This window comes from Bufo gargarizans, chromosome 3 (genome assembly GCF_014858855.1).
Source record: "Bufo gargarizans isolate SCDJY-AF-19 chromosome 3, ASM1485885v1, whole genome shotgun sequence".
Lineage (NCBI taxonomy): Eukaryota > Metazoa > Chordata > Amphibia > Anura > Bufonidae > Bufo > Bufo gargarizans.
Window position 1 is genome coordinate 142,115,754 of NC_058082.1, and position 23,536 is coordinate 142,139,289.

The window sequence follows — 23,536 nt, forward strand, 5'->3', positions numbered from 1 at the left end:
TCAGCTGGAGAGTGGGGCTAAGCCTCATGCGGATCTGCGGCTGTGCAAACTGCAAAGCTCAGCACATTAATGGAAATCTGAGAGTCCGCCACAGAAAATATGACGTGTGAAGATACTCTAATAAATCTCCCCACATCATCGTATCAAGCCCAGTCCGATAAATCGATCGTTGGCCTGTTATAAAATTTATTGCATGCATGGACTGTTTGGGAAGAATTCTATTAGTAGAAGAAAAATTTGGGAAGATTTATCAAAACTGGTGTGAAGGAAGATTGATTTAGTTGCTCGCCTTTCATTTTTCAGAGTAGGTTTGGATGTTAAATATAGATTCCATCATTACTTTCTTCACATGGCAATTTGATTCTGTTGTTTTCATTCCCATTATCATATTGGCTGTGTAAGTTTATGACTATAAAATGCATAAGGTGGGAAGGTCAGATATTCACTTAAGACTACAACTTCCCTTCTAATCTTGTCTAATATACTTACAGTCCTGTAAATCTTTTTTTTATGCTTCAGTGTTGTATTTCATTATTATAAGTGCAGCATCCACACAATTAAGGTTCATCACGTTACCAGCAAAATGTATTCTTTCTGAGAATTATACTGTATTTTTCGCTTTATAAGACTCACCTCAGGTTTAAGAGGAGGAAAATAAGAAAAAAATATTTTTCATCAGACCTCATATTGGATCCTCAGATCAGACCCCATAAATATCAAGACATCAGATCAGACCTCCATAAATTTCAGGACATCAGATCAGGCCCCCATAAATATTAGAATATTAGCACATCAGTTCAGGCCCCCATAAATATCAGGACATCAGATCAAGCCCCTATAAATATCAAGACATCAGATCAGGCCCCCATAAATATCAGGACATCAGATCAGGCCCCTATAAATATCAGGACATCAGATCAGGCCCCTATAAATATCAGGACATCAGATCAGGCCCCCATAAATATCAGGACATCAGATCAGGCCCCCATAAATATCAGGACATCAGATCAGGCCCCCATACATACCAGGACATCAGATCAGGCCCCCATACATACCAGGACATCAGATCAGGCCCCCATACATACCAGGACATCAGATCAGGCCCCCATAAATACCAGGACATCAGATCAGGCCCCCATAAATACCAGGACATCAGATCTGGCCCCCATAAATACCAGGACATCAGATCAGGCCCCCATAAATATCAGGACATCAGATCAGGCCCTCATAAATATCAGGACATCACATCTGACCCCCTTATCAGGACATCATATCAGCCCTTCATGTCAGACCTTATATCAGCCCACATAGTGAGACCCCCATCAGACCTCAAATCAGATTAAAATAAAAATCATCTCTTACCTGTCCTGCGCCACTGCTCCTCTCCTCCTCCAGCAGAAGTCGCGCTCCCCTGTCTTCCCGGCCTGCACTGCTCTGTCACCTGACTGTGTGCAGTGTCGGGTCATAGTGCGCGCACTATGTCCCAACGCTGTACGCTTTCAGGACAGTGCAGCGCCGGCCCCAGGAATGAAGACCGTGAGGGTGAGTATTACAAGCGCTTGCAGCACTTCGCTCCCTGCTCCCAGCACCTAAAGCATACTAGTGAGTGCTTCCATAATGAAGCGCTCACTAGTATTCTCTTTATAAGACGCACAGCCATTCCCCCCCCCCCCCCCCCACACACACACTTTTTTTGGGGGGGGGGGGGGGGGGGGGGCTGGGGAGTGCGTCTTATAAAGTGGAAAAAATTTCAGCTCTTGCAGCCAGGAATATTCTATATCCCATGTTATGTTCAGTGCCACATTTTTGACACTTTTTCTTTTTACCGATTGTGTTTCAATTGTGGTTTTTAAAATCTCTGCTGTCAATCAATTCATGGAAACAGTTTTGTTTACATTGTGTCGAAAATGCCCTTTACCTAGCCCTTGAATCACTGCTGTTGATTGTTGCAGTGGAACGGTATAGAGAAGAGCTATCGGTTGTCAGAAGGTTTGTGCAGCTGCTGGGTTTCACTCAGTGTTAGGCGCTTAAGCACACAGGGGTATTTTTTGTTCTTGTCCGTTCTATTTTTTTTTTGCAGGCCGTAAGTGGAACCATTCATTTCAGTGGGGCTGCAAAAATAAACTAAGTGACTCAGTGTGTGTTCTATGTCCACAAGACCGTAATGCAAAAAAATAAAAACATGTCCTATTATTGTCCACAATACGGACAAGGATAGAACTGTTCTATTAGGGGCCATCTGTTCTGTTCCGCAAGATGCAGAAACCACACGGCCGGTATCCGCGTTTTGCTGATCCGCAATTTGCGGACCGCAAAACAACAATGGTGGTGTGCATGAGCCTTCAAGGTGGATTTAGACGGGGCAAGAAGCCGATTATGAAGAAGCTTTCCTTCCCGACACTCGGCTGCTTGTTGATGGAAGGTGAAGGGCTGTATTTACATACAGCAATAACCTCTACAGTAAGGGTGCATTTATACGACTGTATTTTTGGGTCCACATCGCTTCTGCAATTTTGCAGAACGGGTGCGGACCCATTCATTTCAATGGGGCCGCAAAAGATGCCGACAACATACACCAAAAAATTGAGCATGTCCTATTCTTGTTTGCAGTAGCGGACAAGAGTAGGCATTTCTGTGATTGGGCTGGTTAAATTCACACCGCCGGTATCCGTATTTTGTGGATCCACAATTTGCGGACTGCAAAACATATACGGTCGTGTGAATGTAGCCTTAGAGAGAGTCTTGTCTTCATACACATCATTTCTGGGCAGCAGAGTGATGTTTAGACCGCATGATCTACTGCCCAGAAACGATAATTGACTTGCAAGAACTAATGACCGTTTCACCCGATGAACGAGCGAAACGCGATCAATTGCTCCTTTACACGGGCAGATTGTTGGGAACGAACGACTACAGGAATGTTAATCAGATAAGGATGGCTCTACTGAATATAAGAAAGTCTGGTTAGGTGCACAATCTGGTTTAAACCCCCGTTTACCAGATAAAATGTATTGGATAATTAGATTGGCGCTCACAAATACGGGGGTCACGCAGATGCAACAGTATTAAAATGTATTGGTTTAAAATTCCCTATACATACAATAACACAATATGTATTGGCCAATGCTCAATATTTAAAACATTATACATACATTAGTCCTGAGACTCATATATAGAAAACGTTAATTCACATATATGACTAATGGCTAATCAAATGTTAAAAATGTGAATGGCTCCTTTAAGGCAAACAGGGGTATGGCCCCTTTAAGGCAAGCAGAGGTAGCTGGATAACTTTCAAAAGGCTACACAATTCTGTTGTAATGGCTTGAAAACTTGCCGAATTGAAAGTTCAGTGTACACATTTATTTAAACGGCCAGTCTTATATTCAGAAGTATATCGCATGTTCGCGTATTGCGTTTATGCGAACCTTCTTATTCAAAACATTCGATATAGACACAGTGTGACAGTATTTATGAGGTGCTCGCGATTTTATGATGCGTAAGTTCATATATATTATTCATGCGGACTTTCTAATGCCAAAGATTTAGTATGGGCACAATAGAGCAAAGTTCGTAGAGTACTCACGATTTTTTCGGCCTCTCGATTTTTTTTCGGCCTTCCGTGCAGTTTTTGTAGACATGATAAAACAATATTCATGAAGTACTCACAATTATTATCGACCTTACACGTGTTCCAAGGCTTCCAATTTACCGCATGTTGTCAGCATGGTCATTGATGGGTGTATTTGTATTATATGTGACCACTCTTGTAGACCTGGAATATCGGATTGTTACGTGGACAGCCATTCATTTGAATAGCTGCTGTTTAATGTTTGTGACTGGTCACAACAAAAGGACGTCCATGTAACACAAGGACAGCTCAAGTCTACTAGAATGGGAGCTCCTGGTACATAGTGACTTTCTCCATTACAGTAGAGTTTGTGCTGGTTGCTGTGAATGGCATGGCTTCCTGAAGCATAAAGATGAGTGATGAATTTGACCGTCTACATTGTTTACTTAAAATGTGCTTTGTTAGCTAAAAAACATTTCATATTTCCATTATAGGAAATAGGCATATGGGAGCCTGGCCTCTGTCCCAAACTGTTTGCCGCCCAGAAACTGACTTGCATAGAAATGATCAAAAATGATAGAAATGTCCTTGAAAACAAACAAAAAAAATTGCTGAATTCAGCGTGTCCCTAAGTTATTCAGCCACTTGGTGTTATATTTCTATTAGATATTTCTGCGGAGTGGAAAAAAGGTGAAGGGGAAGAAGATCCACAGACTTATATGCATTTTTCATTACGATCCACACAACCAGTGTACAGATTGGTTGTTACAGTTGCAGCCAAATAATTTATAGCTCTACAGGATAAGTTCTCAGTTGAGCAGCAAAATGTTATATTCCAGAACATTAACCACGTACCATTTAAGTTTAGTGGCTTTGCAATTATGAATCTGAGGCATATCATAGCTATTTTGGCTATGCGTTCAAAATAGGCTTCAGAATACTGATATTCTCACTTATTATGTAGGCATTTACAGTATATTGCCAAGGAGTAGGAAAAAGATGTGCATCTGATATTGCATCTCGGCCACTTTTACTTGCAATATCTGATACAGTCTGTGCGCAATAGTGTCTCTGATTCATGGGCAAAGGGCCCCTTTTTCTAATTACAGCCATCCCTTTTAATGGAATATACACCAGTTTATATACCAATCCAGACAGTAGATGTTTAAAGGGGTTTTCTGGGTTTGGAAGATTGATGACCTATACTCGGGATAGAACAAGTATGAAGAACCAGTACTGGGTGTTATTTTTTGGGGGATCACCAAAATAGTACAGATTTCTCCTCGTTTTCTGCCTGCCCCAACTACAAGAAAAGGCATTTTCTATATAGTTCTGGCAATGTGCAGATCCGCAAAATCCGGAAAGCACATTGCCGGTGTCCGTGTTTTGAGGATCCGTAAAACACATACGGACGTCTAAATGGAGCCTTACAGGGGGGTGATCAATGACAGGGGGGTGATCAGGGAGTCTATATGGGGTGATCAGGGGTTAATAAGTGACGGGGGTGTGTGTAGTGTAGTGTGGTGCTTGGTGCTACTTACAGAGCTGCCTGTCCTCTGGTGGTCGATCCAAGCAAAAGGGACCACCAGAGGACCAGGTAGCAGGTATATCAGACGCTGTTAACAAAACAGCGTCTAATATACCTTTCTGGGGTTAAAAAAAAATATCGCATCTACAGCCTGCCAGCGAATGATCGCCGCTGGCAGGCTGTAGATCAACTCAATTACCTTGCGATCCTGTGAACGCATGCTCCTGTGAGCGTGCGTTCACAGGAAATCTCGGCTCACGCGAGATGACGCCTTTCGGCGTTAGCGTGACCTGGGAGAGCCGCCGCACTGATGCCTTTCGGCGTTAGTGTGACGGGAGATGGTTAAACAGCCTGCGCTATGTGCTTAAGAAGCTAAAGAGACAGCACCAGGATCAACCTAAAACGGATCAGTACTTCCAGTTCTCCCGGCCTGACTCTGGCTGCTGTAATGCTAGTGATTGGCTGCAGTGGCCATGTGTTGTTAATGAGATGTTACCACTACATCTGGTTGAACAGATCCCCACTGGGACAATCAAAGTTGCAGCGCTGCATCCGCCGGCTATCAATGCTGAACAACAAAAAATAAAATATATTCACGCTGATCCCCTGTGTTTTCCGTTTTCCTCCCGGAAACAGATAGCTTCCTTAATGTAAGTTTTAACTACCATGTGTATCTTGTTTGATGAATTTTGTTTATACGGTTTCCTTGGCAAACCATCCATGTAGGATAAAACATTGGCAGTTCTGTTCTATCAATATTTGAAGGATTTTCTGTTTAGTCTTGAACTTATCTGAACAAATTTCCAAATATGATTTTTCTCATGAAACCTCCTTACAAGTTTTACTAGTCTGTCAGAAGTATTCTACATTAATATTGTAATAGACGACTTAAAAAAATGAGTGAACTCTGGCTTCTAGCAAATGAAAAGCTACATTCCCGTCCAGACTGCTGCTTATTGGACATGCTCTGCATATTAAGGAAGCATTTTATTTCCATGGAAAAGCCTCATATATGAATTTAGTGCTGCGTATGTTCCCTCTAGCGCAGGGATAAACAATCTGTGACCCTCAGAACCAAGGTTTGCGGCCCCCCACAAGACCTCCAGCACAAACTCAGCTGATCACAGCACTGTACAGCGCTGGATTACTGCTCCAGCACTGTAACAGGAGCAGGTTGGGTCCCCAGCTGACGGTGACAGCTGGAGACCTGGGGGTGAGGACAGAAGTGGTTTATTACCTGCTTCTGCCTTCTACTGTGCTCATTCAACGCAAGGCAGTGCATGGAGGAAGTGGCTATGCCTCTTCCTCTATTGCAGGGGTGGAGATCCTTTTTGCTGCCGAGGGCCATTTGGATATTTGTAACCTCGTTCGGGGGCCATACAAAATTCTCAACCTAAAAATTTGACTGCTATATTTGGTCAAAAATATAAGTGACTTAGGTGTAAGTTTAAGAAATTGTGCCATTTTGACCACATATAGCAGTCTAATTTTTAAGTTGAGAATGTTCTATATTTAGTTCTTTATTTGGCATTAATGGCAGCCAAGCTAAACCCAGAGGGGTTCACCCAGCTTTCACTCTCCCTGCCACTGCAGGCCTTTGTCCCTTTCTCAGCCTCAGATCTGCCCCCCACCTCCATCAGCCTCCTATCAGACCCCCCAGCCTACATCAGTCTCAGATCAGACCCTCCCCAGCCTTAGATCAGACCCCCAGCCTCAGATCACACCCCCAACCTCAGATTCCCCCAGACTAAGATCAGACCCCCCAGTCTCAGCGGAGACCCCCAATAGGCGCCCTAGCCTCAGATCAGACCCACAATAGGCCCCCCAGCCTAAGCGGTCATTAGCATTTTCACAATCTGTTCTGGCAGGGGGCTGGGGGGCCACATGAAATGGTCCCTCGGGCCGCATATGGCCCTCGGGCCTGAGGTTCCCTATCCCTGCTCTATTGGATCTAATGATTGTCTAGTGTCGTGATCAGAGCAAAGCTAGATGGTTTTAGCAGACCCTGATTAACTTTGCCTTGTACAATGCCCTTATAGCACAGAGTGCTGTTTTCCATGTAACTGGAGCTCCTTAGAATGCCCCAGTAACAAAAAAGTGCAAATACAAAAAAAAAAAAGTTTCAGAGTCCCCCAGAGAACTTTTGATATGTTTTTACTTTTAAATTCTCTACCGTCACACCCCTCCTCAGAGAAGCATTACCATGACCCTTTATTTTTATCCAGCTATTGCCCCATCTCGCTAGTCCTATTTGCTTTTCACACCACTCACTTTTTGACCAGCTAATATCTTCAATGGAGTCTGTCCTCCCAAAGCTACAGCAAGTGTCGGAGGAAAATAAGCAACTTTGGGAGAAGGTAGAGGACTTGGTCTCACCGAAACAACCTGAGAATTGTCGTTGTACCTGAAACCATTGCATCTGTGAGAGTGTACTCCCTCAAACTCTAGGGCTCCCTAGAGTAGTGCGGAAAATGCACGATTTTTCTGCGAGAGTGCAAAACATTGTAATGCGTTTTGCAAGCGCGTTAGGAAAATCGGCATGTTTGGTACCCAGACCCGAACCCGGACTTCTTGACAGAAGTTCGGGTTTGGGTTAGGTGTGTAGATTTGATTATTTTCCCTTATAACATGGTTGTAAGGGAAAATAATAGCATTCTTAATGCAGAATGCATAGTACAATAGGGCTGGAGGGGTTAAAATTTTTAATAAATTTAACTCGTCTTAATCCACTTGTTCGCGCAGCCCGGCTTCTCTTATGTCTTCATCTTTGCTGTGCAGTAGGAATAGGACCTGTGATGACGTCACTGCGCTCATCACATGGTCCATCAAATGATCCATCACCATGGTGATGGATCATGTGACGGACCATGTGACGAGCGCAGTGACTGCACCACAGGTCCTTTTCCTGTGCACAGCAAAGATGAAGACATAGGTGTAGCCGGGCTGCGCGAACAAGTGGATTAAGGCGAGTTACATTTAATTTGATTTATTTTTAACCCCCTCCAGCCCTATAGTACTATACATTCTGTATTAAGAATGCTATTATTTTCCCTTATAACCATGTTATAAGGGGAAACTATAATGATCGGGTCCCCATCCCGATCGTCTCCTAGCAACCGTGCGTGAAAATCGCGCAGCATCCGCACTTGCTTGCGATTTTCACTCAGCCCCATTCACTTCTATGGGGCCTGCGTTGCGTGAAAAACGCATAATATAGAGCATGCTGCGATTTTCACGCAACGCACAAGTGGTGCGTGAAAATCACCGCTCATGTGCACAGGCCCATAGAAATGAATGGGTCTGGATTCAGTGCGGGTGCAATGCGTTCACCTCACGCATTGCATCCGCGCGGAAATCTCGCCCATGTGAAAGGGGCCTAAGGGCCTTCAAAAGTCGCAAGAGATGCCCCCCCTGATTAGAGTCCTGATCTTTAGAGATTTTTCTCTGAAAGTTATCTGTAAGTGTAAAGCATTGTCGACAATTTGCTTCCTATGCATTTTGCGCTCCTTTACTCAGTGGTTTTCAAGCTCTTCAACCCAGATGGCTCCACTGCGACTTATTTATCTTCATCAGAAGCAGTAATAGCCATGGATTTAAAGGATACGGATTACCCACATGGACCAACAATTACTTTGTAGGGCTCTCATCCAGGTTCATACGATTGGTCTTCGCCTCACCGAGACGACACCAGGATGATGATTCCCCAATCCAGGGAACAATGAGGATTGAGAGTGGCTGTGAATCCTTTCTAAGTCCTGGAACTGCTCCTACCCAATTATAACAGGACTTGTCACAAGGTCATAATATCCGGGGTTGTGAGTGCAGTAGTATATCTGTCCCCTTTTTGTGGGGTAAATCAGGCTCTCCATGAGACAATCTTGAGCAGCATCTATTTCAGTTGTGTATTTAATTAAGGTTTCTATCCACATTAGACTTCTTAAATATTTTCTGAGGCTCCTATATCAGCCTCAGAAACAGCCCACCTCCCCCCTCATCAGACATGTGACATCATAGTGTGCCTTCCTCAAATCCCCAGAGTCCTCCACCCTAGTCCCAAAATGCTGGGAGTAAGGGCATGGAGTTTAGCCATGGGGCAGAGGTGTGGAAAACAGGTTTATGATGTCTTTGGTTAGAAAGCCCCCTGACAAACGGTGCCAGAGAGTCTGATGGTTTGGGGCCTGAACAAAAGAGGACTAGATACTAATCAGCTGTTATCCTACAGGCTGTCAGCACAAGTTTTACTCTAAACATGGGGGATGAACTGTTGATAATAAATATATATATATATATATATATATATATATATATACACTTACACTTATTTGGGGGCACATATTTTCCACAGGGGCCACAATGAGTCCCTGTGGACCACTAGGGGCAGACGTGCACAGATGCTGGGCACACCTGCGCACATCATCCTATGATGTGGCAGTCAGTGCATGCATATATATCACACATGCATGCACGTATTTGCATGCATGTATGGATATATATATGCATACGTCTCAACCCTTCCTCAACAACGGTTAACTCCCATACTATTGATGACCTTGGCTGATGGCAACATCTTAAGATATCTGTTGCTGCTGGTGAGTTCAGCATTTATAATGTCTACAGGCTACTTTCACGCTAGCGTTAAAGTCTTCCGGTATGGAGTTCCGTCATAGGGGCTCAATACCGGGGGGAAAAAAAAACGCTTCAGTTTTGTCTTACTGCATTCTGAATGGAAACCATTCCGTTCAGCATGCATCAGGAAGTCTTCAGTTCCGTCCCTTTCACGGTATTTGGTTGGAGAAAATACCGCACATGCTGCGGTATTTTCTCCGGCCAAAATTCTGAAACACTTGCTGAAATGACGGATCCGGCATTAATTTACATTGATATGTATTAATGCCGGATCCGGTACCAAGTGTTCCGGAAAAACTGATCCAGCTTCCTGGTCTGCGCATGCCTTTAAAGAGTTTCTGTCACCAGATTTAACCCTATTAAGCTAGCTGACATAAGCGATGTCTAATAACTAGCCTATTCCTACTTTTGTCTATGCCCCCGTTACGCAAGAAATCAAACTTTTCTAATAAGTTAATTAACCTCTGGGGCATTGGTAATTAGCCTCTTAGCCTCTGGGGCATTGTTCCTGTTCCTAGAGGCTCCGTTCTCCCACCTTTGTCGTCTCCCTCCAAGTCCTGATTAAAAGGGCCAGGCAGCGCTTGCATCTGTCTGCCAGCCCTGTGCTCTGTTGAAATCTTGCGCTGTTCAGCATTCGGCGCAGGCGAGGTGAGGGAAAGACACTTGCAGGCTGCCAGATTTCACCAGAGCAACAGGGCTGGCAGACAAATGCGAGCGCTGCCTGGCCCTGTCAATCAGGACATCGCTAATGTCAGCTAGCTTAATAGGGTTAAATCTGGGTTGCTGTAGAACCTTTAGCTCGTTGCCAAGAAGATTCCTCTTTATTCGAAGGCATAAGGGTGAGTAAGGAGGATATTAAAGGCTATGTACACCTTTTGGAGGCAATTTTTGTTTAATTGCATTTTATTCATTTTTAGATAAAAATAATTTTTTTAATTTAGCCTTTGTTAAAAATATTGAGCCGTTGTGTCACAGAGTTAAAGGGGTTATCCAAAGTCTAAAACATGCCCCCAATGCCCGGGGCCCTCATATAAATTATACTTACCCCTCTCCCCGGGCTTTGTTGGTGGCATTGAGATGTCTCTTGAATAAATGGATAGCCACCTATGCCTGCAATCACTGATGTTATATCACAAGTGAAACATTTTATGCATCTTGACTAAACTGAGGCTGAGAGATCTAAGCATACTGTCATGGAAGCAGTTTATTGTGACCCATTTCCTGCCTGGGCAAATCTCAGACCCCATGGAATCCTTCAAATATAGAGACCTGAAACTGGGTTCTGAAATATGCTATAATTTCTCTGGCTTTTGGGATGGTTGTTCTATGTGTTTTATTAACCACTTAGTGACCACCCGTTCGCCTTTTTACGGCAGTCACTAAGGGGGCCTTACTCTGGGCCGCTGCTTTTTTACGGCAGCCCAGTCTAAGCGCTGCACGGGTCCCCCGTGCAGTGGGGAGCGAATACCTGGCTCTCGTATGAGAGCCGCGGCCTTGCTGTAATAACCAGGTTCTGCAGGAGTGCCTATCCGGGGCTATTTAACACTTAACATGCCGCGGGCAATGGCGCCCGCCGCAAGTAAAGTGCTGACAGAGGAAGTGGACTCCCTCTGTCTCCCATCAGCACCCTGCAAATGAGATTGCGGGGTGCCGATGTGTGTGAAGGCTGGCAGGAGTCTGATATAGGCCCCAGACCAGCCTTGAGTAATTTCCAGCAGGCTGCACCTCTCTGATGCAACCTGCTGGTCAATGTCAGAATAGCACTGACATTAACATTCAATTCACTATAAGGATAATGAATTGCATTTTAAAATCAATCAAAATATTGTCTGTTATAGTTCCCTTGTGGAACTATTAAATGGTAATCCGTAACGACCTAGACTACATAAATATAATGAAATTAACCCCCTACTATGAACGCTGTAAAAAAAAAAAAAAAGACAGAATTGCTAATTTATTCTTAGTTGCCACCGATCAAAAAGTGCCATTTACTCCAATTACAAGTTTGTCCCGCAAAAACCAAGCCCTCACACAACTCCATAGAAAGAAAAAAAATAAAGTTATCGGTCTTGGAAAGCGGGAATGCAAAAACATTTTTTTCTTAAAAAAAAAAAGGGGCTTTTATTGCAAAGAAAAGTAGTAAAACGTAAAATAAACTATATGTAAACTTGTCCTGTGCAAAAAACAAGCCCTCATAAAACTATTTAGATGGAAAAAAAAAAAAAATATGTCTCTTGGAACACGACGATGAAAAAGGAAGAAGAAAGCTTGGTCAGTAAGGCCCAAAACAGGCTGGTCACTAAGAGGTTAATCTCATCGGTATTGTTATCCACTTCCGTTTTATGTCGGGATTTATTGTTTGTCACAATATATCTTTGCTGGATGACTATGTATTTGCTGATGCAATTAAAATAATATATGTTTTATTTTATTTTTTTGCAAAAATTAGTGTGATTCACCTTGTAAAGATTGTGTTCTCATTGCGTTTGGCTCCCTGATTCTCTTTAGCCCTGCCTAACTTGTAGATGTGACAATGCAAGCCTGATTTGGATTTCACATAAATGGTAAAGACTTGTTAATAAAGGATGTACTGTTCCCAGGCTTAGAGAGACAATGGTTGACTGGCTTTGACCTGTGTTGAAATTTCACACCTGCAGAAACTAATATAACTGGTAATTGAATATTTAACCACCTGTAATTCACAAAAAGACTAATTTGCAGCTCATGTTTTTCTGCACAATAGTCTTGATAATGTGTTTATACTTTTCATACAAACCAAATGGACAAAGATTGAAACATTTTGACTATGGTGGTCTTTGATAAATTGAATAATAAATTGCAAATATGCATACTGTCATTATATTGTTATTTTGCAATGACCTCGTCTGTAAAAAGAGTTCTGAATATTTTTAGATGTGCCAATCTCTCCTCCATTCAACTGCGCCCCAGATTCACGAACAAGGCTTTGTAGCCTTCAGACAGTGTAGGATCCGGAGTAGAAAATGAGTCCAGCTCGTATAGCTTGTACCATATGTGTTGGAAAATAATTTTGCAGGGGCTTTGTCTTGAACTTATTTTGGGGCTGTTTACTCAAATAATTGCATATACTCCTAGTATTGAAATCACTCTTGATAGTCAGGACCGAAGGGAAATCAAATTATTTGCTGCTTCTCTGCATCACAACAGCCCTGGTGAGATTGGCATTTATAGGAAACAGTCTGCTGTAAATGGATCCTGCAGTGCAGCAGTGGAAGCGGAAATCTTCCCATAGCCGTGCAGGCTTCTTAGTGGAACTGATGGCACTTGTAAAGGGAGTAGTTATGATCATAACATAATTATCAAGCAGAACTTGAAATGGGCTTTTTAAGAGAGTTTATTGAAGTTTCTACATTTATAAGTAATTTGTTGCGTCAACATATTTCACCTCTTTATATAGAAGAGACTGCTTTGCCCTGTCCGCTCCCAAGCTTCCTATCTGTTTCCCTGGAAGAGACTGGAAGAGGTTGAATGAGTCCAGTGGCAGCCAAAGTGATAGGAAAGCCTCTTCCCGCCCTACTACTAAAGTGATCTGAGATGTCATTGCCGATGACTTGTTGTCTTCTTATTTGCTGGTATAGATGCAGTTTAAATTCTATTCACAAGAGTTGATCTGTGGCACCAGCAATGTATGATTATGGTTGGATGTTTCCCACGTGTATTTTCCATAAGGACTGCCGATTGGCATGTAAATAGTCCTCCGCTCCGCCTGTGTAATGAACAAGTTCAGCTTGTTATTTTGTGTTTGCTTTATGAAGAATATAACCTTTTCAAATGCATTGGAAAATCTTTTCAGTTTGGCCACCATATTATACAGTGTTTTTTATGTTCTTGTGGAATTTTAGCAACTTTATTTTCTTTGCTTCATTGTGTAGTGTGCACGCAGTTGTTTTGTCTAAAATTGGTGTCACATGAAAAAGACTTATGAAAGGTCACATTATAACTGAGAAGCTGTGTTTTTCATCAAAATCTACGCTTTTTTTTAAATCTCAGAATGTGTTTTAGATAATTGTCAGTTCTTTGAAATAATAGAGGTGTCACTTGTAGAGAACTAAAGTAACAGATGTAAAAGCTGAAAGAATCCAGTGTACAAATGGCTGGTGTGAAGAAACACAATGTGGGGACAAGAACCTATAATGGAAGGTTATCTTCCTAAATAAGAACATGTAGCAGCGAGACGTGTTAAAGAGGATTGTATCTTTTGTTCTTTTAATAAGGGTTTGTGTTTTTCTCTTGAAGAAAGACTGAGACTACCACTTTAGTGTCGCACCCAATATCTCTTTGATAGGGATCTGTGCAAGTGCAGAGTCTGCTGCAACCTCATTTGGTTGCTCTTGCAATGAAGCCTGAGCAGGCCGGGTCCCCAGCTGTCTCTGACCCTGGGGAGGAGGTAGAAGCAGTTAGTATAATACGTCTGTTTTCTCTTGTGAAGTCTGTATAGCCAGTGACTGTTGTCACCCTAGAGGGCTGTTTTCCCCTGCATACTGCAGTAAAAAACTGGACAAAAAAAGTTTGACCTCTTAGGGGGGAATATTATGTAGCAAAAATATATACGGATGCAAGAAAAAATATAATACAGCTTAACGGCAAAATTCACAACAGGTGTTTGATCCATGAATCACCCAATACATTTCCTGGTTCAATTAGAATTGTTATTTAAACAGTCCTCCTCATCATGCTGTTCACATTTTGACCTCATGAGACCAAGGCGAGGCAATTGTGGGGGTTCAAGTGGGATGTTCTCAGTCGGAAGTGACCACTAAGCTTAGAATGCCACAGAGTGTCATTATCAGGTTGCAACAGAGAGACTGGAAGAGTCACAGAAAAGCATAAAAGTGGACCTCCTTTGGCCACATCCCACACTGATGATCGATTCATTGCAGAACCGGATGATGAATGCCACACAACTCCAGGCACATTTAAGGGAGGTGAGATGCATTCAAATGTCACGTCAGACCATTCAAAACTGTTATCAGCGTGGCCTGCAAGGGTCTCAGACCACAGCACCAGGCACAGGCGTCATCGTGTTTTCTATAAAGTTCACCCGAAAGCCACAGTAGTGTATATTACAGAAAAAAATAAAGCATCTACATGACTATTCTAACCAGATTCATTTAGTGTGAAATGTGAACAGTTTAGAAAAAATTTACAAAAAGCAATGTCAAAAATAGCTTTTGTTTTTTTCTCTGTTCGCATCACAATTTCTTTTTTTCAAATATTGATTACACAATAAGTTGTATGTTGCGCCCCCCCCCCCCCCCCCCCCCCATTTAGGCTCCTTTCACATCACCATTTCACCTTTCTGTTCTCCGGCTCCTTTGAGGAGCCAGAGAACGGATTCTGCAGATAACTGAGCGTAACAGAGGCTAAAGACCGCATAGACCGCTGTCTGCTCAGAATATGCTTTTTGAGCGGAGACGAAAGTCCTGCATGCAACAAGATGTTATGCAAAAAAAACAAACTATGACTGCTAAAATACAAAGAGGCAAAAATTTAAAATCTGAAGCTGGTAGGTAGTAATTGCCTTTTCATGCACATATTTAAAATCCTACAGGTGTGAACGCGCCTTAAAAGCCCAATCTGGCTGACATTTAGGTGGCATTATGAAAAGTATTTTTTTTGTCTTGGCTGATATTGCACTCTTCACCTCTCTCACTGTTTACATGCATATTTTTTATCAATTTGTCCCTTTCTGCCACCCCTGCTTACACTTTCCGGCACTCACTGAGGTGTTTTCGTTACTATGCACTTAGAGAAATGACAACTATTACGGTGACACTTGCTTTCACTGTCACTCGTGCACAATTACAGCCATACATATACATAATAATTCAGCTAGCATTCATACAGCAGTAGATTTTTGGCAGACTCAGTTGGCAGGCGTGAATAGAGGGAGTAAAGAATAAGAAACTGAACTCTTTTAGGCAATGGTTTTGCTTGCTTCTAATCTAACCCTCTTGTCAACCACTGTCTTAGACCTCATACACATGACCGTATTTTTGGTCCATGTCCGATCCCCATTTTTTGGGGATCACACATGGACCCATTCATTTCTGTGGGTCTCCAAAAAACAGACATCATGCAGATGTCCTATTTTGCACACAAGAATTGCTTTTTTTTTTAGGCCCCATTCACATTTCCATTTTTCAGTGACGTATGCTGCCCTCATTTTTCATGGACTGCACACATACCCACGGATTTTAAAGGCTATGGGCATCTTTGTGCATGAGAATTCAATAAGCACATGTTACTAAACTGCTGTAGAAATAATATGTGCGCTCATCTGTCTGTTGCATTGAGCTGCCATTTCCATGCACTCAGCAACACTTAGGCTGGGTTCACACGGGCGTGTCCGGATTAGGTCCGGATGCGTCCCGGTGTATTGCGGCAAACCCGCGCGATTAGGTACGCAATTGCAGTCAGTTTTGACTGCGATTGCGTTCCGATGTTCAGTTTTTATCACGCGGGTGCAATGTGTTTTGCACTCGCGTGATAAAAACCGACTGTGGTACCCAGACCCGAACTTCTTCACAGAAGTTCAGGTTTGGGTTAGTTGTAGTGTAGATTGTATTATTTTCCCTTATAACATGGTTATAAGGGAAAATAATAGCATTCTGAATACAGAATGCTTAGTACAAGGTCAATTGAGGGTTAAAAAAAAATAAAAGAAATTAACTCACCTTGTCCTCTTCATCGCGCAGTTCCCGGTCTCTTCTGATGAGCTGTCGGCTAAAGGACCTTTGGTGACGTCAGATCACATGCTCCAATCACATGGTACATCACCATGGTGATGTACCATGTGATTGGAGCATGTGATCTGACGTCACCAAAGGTCCTTTAGCCGACAGCTCATCAGAAGAGACCGGGAACTGCGCGATGAAGAGGACAAGGTGAGTTAATTTCTTTTATTTTTTTTTTAACCCTCAATTGACCTTGTACTAAGCATTCTGTATTCAGAATGCTATTATTTTCCCTTATAACCATGTTATAAGGGAAAATAATACAGTGAATAGACTGTCACCTAGCAACCATGAGTGAAAATCGCACCGCATCCGCACTTGCTTGCGGATGCTTGCGATTTTCACTCAGCCCCATTCATTTCTATGGGGCCTGTCCTGCGTTACAAACGCAGAATATAGAGCATGCTGCGATTTTAAAGCATTGCAGAAGTGATGCGTGAAAAAAATCGCTCATGTGCACAGCCCCATAGAAATGAATGGGTCAGGATTCAGTGCGGGTGCAATACGTTCACCTACCGCATTGCACCCGCGCGGAAATCTCGCCCGTGTGAACTCAGCCTTAGGGCTCTTGCGAGTATTCCGCGCGGGTGCAATACGTGATGTGAACGCATTGCGTCTGCACGGAATCCGGACCAATTCATTTTAATAGGTAATATAGAGCAACCAAAAATCATATGCATATGTACCCTAAAACTTCCACCCTATCCCGTAGTTTCTAAAATGGGGTCACTTTTTTGGAGTTTCTACTCTAGGGGTGCATCAGGGGGGCTTTAAATGGGACATGGTGTAAAAAAAAAAAACAGTCTAGCAAAATCTGCTTTCCAAAAACCGTATGGCATTCCTTTCCTTCTGCGCCCTGCCGTGTGCCCATACAGCAGTTTACGACCACATATGGGGTGTTTCTGTAAACTACAGAATCAGTGCCATAATGAGTTTTGTTTGGCTGTTAACCCTTGCTTTGTAACTGGAAAAAAAATATATTAAAATGGAAAATCTGCCCAAAAAGTGAAATTTTGAAATTGTATCTCTATTTTCCATTAATTCTTGTGGAACACCTAAAGGGTTAACAACGTTTTGTAAAAATCAGTTTTGAATTCCTTGAGGGGTGTCATTTCTAGAATGGGGTCATTTTTGGGTGGTTTCTATCATGTAAGCTTCGCAAAGTGACTTCAGACCTGAACTGGTCCTGTAAAAAGTTGTTTTTTGAAAATTTCAGAGAAATTTCAAGATTTACTTCTAAATTTCTAAGCCTTGAAACTAAAAAATAAAATGTCATTCCCAAAATGATCCTAACATGAAGAAGACATATGGGAAATGTAAAGTAAGAACTATTTTTGTAGGTATTAATATGTATTATAGAAGTAGAGAAATTGAAACTTGGAAATTTGCAAATTTTTCAAAATTTTGGGGGAATTTGGTATTTTTTTTATAAATAAAAATGTTTGTTTTTTTTTTTTTTTTACTCCATTTTACCAGTCTCATGAAGTACAATAGGTGACGAAATCTCAGAATGGCTTGGATAAGTCAAAGCGTTTTAAAGCTATCACCACATAAAGTGACACTGGTCAGATTTGCAAAAAATTGCCTGGTCCTGAAGGTGAAAATTAGCCCGGTCCTTAAGGGGTTAAAAAATGTCCCCCATATTAAATTCCCCACTTGTCTAATGCAGTTTGTTCTCCTATATTGTAGAAGGCAGTTCTATTCGGAATAGCATGCAGTGTATTATGGGAGACAATAAATGCTTGTGTTGTGTTTTTCTTGCATGATAGGTTTACCATATGTTCTACTGTCATAACTTCATTGACCTTGTAATTGCTTCTAATGTGTTTGTTGTACAGTATTTCTTGGCAAGTAAATCTTAAACGCTTCCAGTATGTACTTTAACTGCTGATTGCAATGTTCGTGGGACGTGTACTTCTGTTTCCTAAATGTTCTTATTGTTACATTTGTTTTTGTATGCACTTAGAGGAAAATTAGAATTGATTATTGCATTCCTTGGCAGCTTGTTCAGAAATCCAACATTTTAATTGTATCCTACGTCTTTTCTTCCCTGCTAGCTTGAACACTCCACCTGGCACAAAAATAAAGCTATTAGGAACTGTTGAAGTGAAAAATGGATGCTTGCTTTTGGATGACACCAACACTGCCGTGCTTGGAGGTGAAGTGGAACCGCTCATAGAGAAATGGGAGCTGCAGAGGGTGAGGCTGACACAAATCGCTTAGAGTTTTTGTTGCAAGATGTGTTATAAAATTGACTCTTCCAGGCAGAGAATGAGTGTCCTTATGGAACCATGCATCCATTTGCCTATTTACTCTAAGCAAGCAGGGCTGGCAGAAGGCAGTTACTGCAGGCAGTGTGAGGATTCAGACTTGTAACTCATTTCTTTAAAGCCTTTTGACAGTCTGTTATAAAAATACATACATTTGTTATGTCTGAAACGCTGTCCATATATGTAGTTCAGATGAAACTATATTATAAATAAAAATGATTTTTTTTTCAGGTTGCAATTTTAAACAGGAGAAAATAGATTTACTAATGAATAGATTTACTCACTGTGGCAGTGAGTAAAAAAATGGCATCCATCATATTTATTATGTTTTTTAGGATTTTATTTTTTTAACTCAAGGTGAAGTGGCTTAGGCTCCTTTCACACTAGCGTTCGTCGGTCCGCTCGTGAGCTCCGTTTGAAGGAGCTCACAAGCGGACCCGAACGCCTCCGTCCAGCCCTGATGCAGTCTGAATGGAGCGGATCCGCTCAGACTGCATCAGTCTGGCGGCGTTCAGCCTCCGCTCCGCTCGCCTCCGCACGGCCAGGCGGACAGCTGAACGCATGGCCGTGCGGAGGCGAGCGGATCCGTTCAGACTTACAATGTAAGTCAATGGGAACGGATCCGCTTGAAGATGACACCATATGGCTCAATCTTCAAGCGGATCCGTCCCCCATTGACTTTACATTGAAAGTCTGAACGGATCCGCTCAGGCTACTTTCGCACTTAGAAATTTTTCTAAGTTATTAATGCAGACGGATCCGTACTGAACGGAGCCTCCGTCTGCATTAATATGATCGGATCCGTTCAGAACGCAAGTGTGAAAGTAGCCTTAGCTTGAAATGCGTGTTTTCTGGGAAAAGAATTGGGCATAAGTTACAACAATGTGGCCCAAACAAATTTGCACTAAGATGCTTGGTCAGAATTCTGGCGTAAAGCAAGCCAGCTAATGCATGATATCTTGTAAGCGTATACTAGATAGTCGCTTGGACTTGTTGAGGATTGTGTGCGTTTTTTCCACATGAAGTTTTGTTCAGAAAAACTGCAGCATGATACAGTACTGGCAAAGTGAATGAGATTTGCTAAATCTCTTGTACACATTGTGTATTTTGTACTTGCCGAAATTGACCTGCCATGCAGATTTTTAAATTCATAGCATGTCAATTGTTTCTACTCCAGCGGTCCCTCAAGCTACAATATTTATTGGTTCCAGGAGGACCATTGTATGTTGAAACCATTGTAACTTGAGTAATCGATTCCAAAGCCCCGAAACATCATCCAAGATAAGAAAAATTGAACATTTATGAAAAATAAGCAGATAACTAAGACGGATAAAACAAGTGCTTACATATCACAGCTGCTAACTAGCAACTAATACAGCTGATTTACCAGAGAAGTGGCCTAGAATCGTTGGGTCTGAGTCTGAGACATTGTATGTTGAGTCATGTTTCAACTTACGATGGGTCAGAAAAGACCATTGTATGTTGAAAATATTGTATCCTGAGGCCAATCGTATCTTGAAGATTACTGTATTACACACCTTGTATACAGTGGCAAACGTTTGGGCACCCTTGGTCAAAATTACTGTTAGGCTACATGCACATGAACGTATTTTGTTTCCGTGTCCATTCCGGACCGTGAGATACCGGCCTGGATTCCTGCTGAGTGCAGGAGCGCACGGAGTCATTGGTTGCTATGACGCCGTGCGCCCGCTGCTGTGCATTAATACACTCATATTATCTATACCAGTGAATTACTGTACAGCAGCCACGGCACAAAGCGCACGGCGTCATAGCAAGCAATGACTCCGTGCGCTCCTGCACTCAGCGGGAATCCAGGCAGTGTTCCACGGTCATGTGCATGAGGCTTTACTCTGAACAGTTAAGCACGATGAAGATGAAATGATCTCTAAAAGGCATAAAGTTAAAGATGAAACACACTTTTCAGCATTTAAAGCAATATCAGTGTATTATTTTGGTTTTGTGTGTTAAGGCTTGTTCATAATAATCATTAGACAAGGCCAGGTGATGCAAATTTCAAAGCTTTATAAATACCAAGAGTCCTCTAACCTTGTCCCAAAAACAGCGGCCATGGGTTGTTCTGAGCATCTGCGTAGCACTCTAAAAATGAAAATGGCCGAGTCTCACAAAGCAGGTGAAGACTATAAGAAGATAGCAAAGCGTTTTCAGGTTGCCATTTCTGCAGTTCGAAATTAAGAAGTGGCAGTTCACAGAAACAGTGGAGGACAAAATAAATTTCAAACAGCTGCTGGTAGGGTTGCTAGAAAGGGAAGTCGGAACCCCATTTGACTGCAAAAGACCTTCAGTAAGATTTGACAGACTCTGGAGTTGTGGTTCGTTGTTCTACTGTTTAGCGACACCTGCCCAATCATGTCCTTTATGGAAGAGTCATCAGAAGAAAACCTCTCCTGCATCCTCACCACAAAATTCAGCATCAGAAGTTTGCAAGTGAACATCTAAAGAAGCCTGAGGCATTTTGGAAACAAGTCCTGTGGACTGATGAGGTTAAAATAAGCAAAGGTATGTTTAGAATGAATAAAAAAAAAAAAAAAAAGCACAGAATTCCATGAAAAACACACAAAGCAGGAACAAATAGCACAGGAACAATTCACAGGTAGAAGGAAGAATGGATTCAATTAAATAAAGAGGATGGCTTCTACAAATGGATAATGATTAGTGTTGAGCGAACTTGTGTTTTAAGTTAGGCGTCTAAAGTTCGGGTTATCGAAGAATCGCGTTATGGATTCAAAATTCTGTTATGGTCCATGGTAGCGGAATCCATAACGCGATTGTTCGATAACCTGAACTTTAGACGCCAAACTTAAAACACGAGTTCGCTCAACACTAATGATGATTCTAAACTTACCCCAAAATCCACATTAGACTAAAGGGTATGTTTGAAACTGACCCGTCACACAACTGACAAAACGGAGACGAATGGAAACCATTCAGACGGATCCTTTTAAACTGATCCGTCTGTAAAGCGGATCCTTTGGTCACGTTTATTTCCGTTTTGGCTTCCGTTTAGCGATAAGAAGGCATGTCTCAAGAGTCTTTTACAGTGTATTTAAGTAGGGATTAATCTATTTAGGCTCTTTGTTTATTGGGAACATGTTGCCTGCACACATATCTCTGCGATTGAGGTTACTTATCCTGAAAGTGAGATGGAGAAGACGTGCCCAGGAAAGAAGACGACGTCGGTATTGGGTCCACCCGATAACTTCCAAAAGCATTACCAGAGGCGTATTTTCGGTCCTGTATTTGGAGTTTCGTGGTAATCCTGAAAAAAGTTTCAACTATATGTGCATGACTATCGAGAGTTTTGACCAGCTACTGCAACGCATTTCGACAAGCCTTGAAGGACAGGTTACCCGCTACAGAAGGGCAATTACTTCTGCAGAGCGACTAATTGTGACAATAAGGTAAGGATTGTCCTCATTTAATTTTATTTTTTACAGCTCTATACATTATTATTATTTTTTTATATTTAAGTATATTTTTTTATTTTGTTACAGGTTTCTTGCTATCGGAGAAAGTCTTTCATCGCTGCATTACCAGTACCGGATGGGAATTTCAACGATCTCTGGTATAGTCCAAAATACTTCTTGTGCCTTTTGGGAGGTACTGCACGAAGATTGCATCCCACATCCTACAACTGAACAGTTTGCTTCAGATCGCAGGCAAGTTTCTACAAACCTGCCAATTTCCGAACTGTGTCGGAGCTGTGGATGGGAAACATATACGGATTGTGAAACCTTCAGGAAGTGGCTCTGAATTCTAACTACAAGAAATACTTTTCAATTATCTTGATGGCCATTGCAGATGCAGAATACCGGTTTGTCGCTGTTGACATTGGAGCTTATGGGCGGACAAATGACTCGATGGCTTTCAGAAAATCTGCAATCTCCTCCTGTATTCAAAGGACTTTGGATTGCCAGCACCGAGACCTTTTCCGGGGACTGATGGACCTCCAGTGCCATTTTTAGAAGTAGGGGATGAGGCGTTCCAAATGTGCGAGAACCTCATCAAGCCGTACTCTAGCCACGACTTGTACCGTGCAAAGCGCATTTTTAACTACAGACTGTCACAAGCTAGATGACTTGTGGAGTGCGCTTTTGGCATTTTAGTTGCAAAATTGCGTATTCAAGCCATCATTCTTAAGGTTGACACCATAGACGATGTAGTTAAAGCCTGTGTAGTTCTACTATCTTTTATCAGAGGTGACACTGCGCCTGGACCCGCATGAGGTTGATTGCACACTTACCAGGCTGCAACATCTGGGGTATCTTTCAACCCTTGCGTGGCCCGAATGAGGCAGAGTGAGTTGGCAGGATAATTTAGTTTAATTGTTGTTTAAAAATCTTTGGTCTTGTATTAATTTTTTTTTGGTATACACCTTATTCGTTTTTTTGCTCAGTCCCAAGAATGCTTCTAAAATGATGATATATTATAGCATCACTGAATATGCACAAGGTCCATATACTCAGTGGTGGCATTTGCGCTCGGGAGTACATAGCAGAATTAGGCTGTGCATGTTGCGCTGCACGCTGGGCAATTTTCCCGCACTCATATGATCTTATGAGTGCGGGACTACAGCCCCGCAGGCAGCCGGACCTGCACAGCATCTTTGTAATCTATGATGCTGTGTACTCACGTGCGCAAGATCAATGCGCCTCCGGGACATATGTCCATCATGTCGGAGGGCATCGGTCGTGTGCAGGAGGCCTTAACTGCATCATGTCCCTAG

General features: G+C 42.3%; 1 protein-coding gene across 1 annotated transcript in view; it reads left to right on the forward strand.

Moving 5' to 3' along the window:
• Positions 1 to 23,536, forward strand: part of LOC122931442 (tudor domain-containing protein 3-like) — a 206,425-nt gene that overhangs the window by 128,235 nt on the left and 54,654 nt on the right. Inside the window, exon 5 of the mRNA XM_044285514.1 lies at positions 18,559 to 18,700. Coding sequence (XP_044141449.1) covers positions 18,559 to 18,700 — 142 coding nt within the window. The remainder of the gene's footprint in view (positions 1 to 18,558; positions 18,701 to 23,536) is intronic.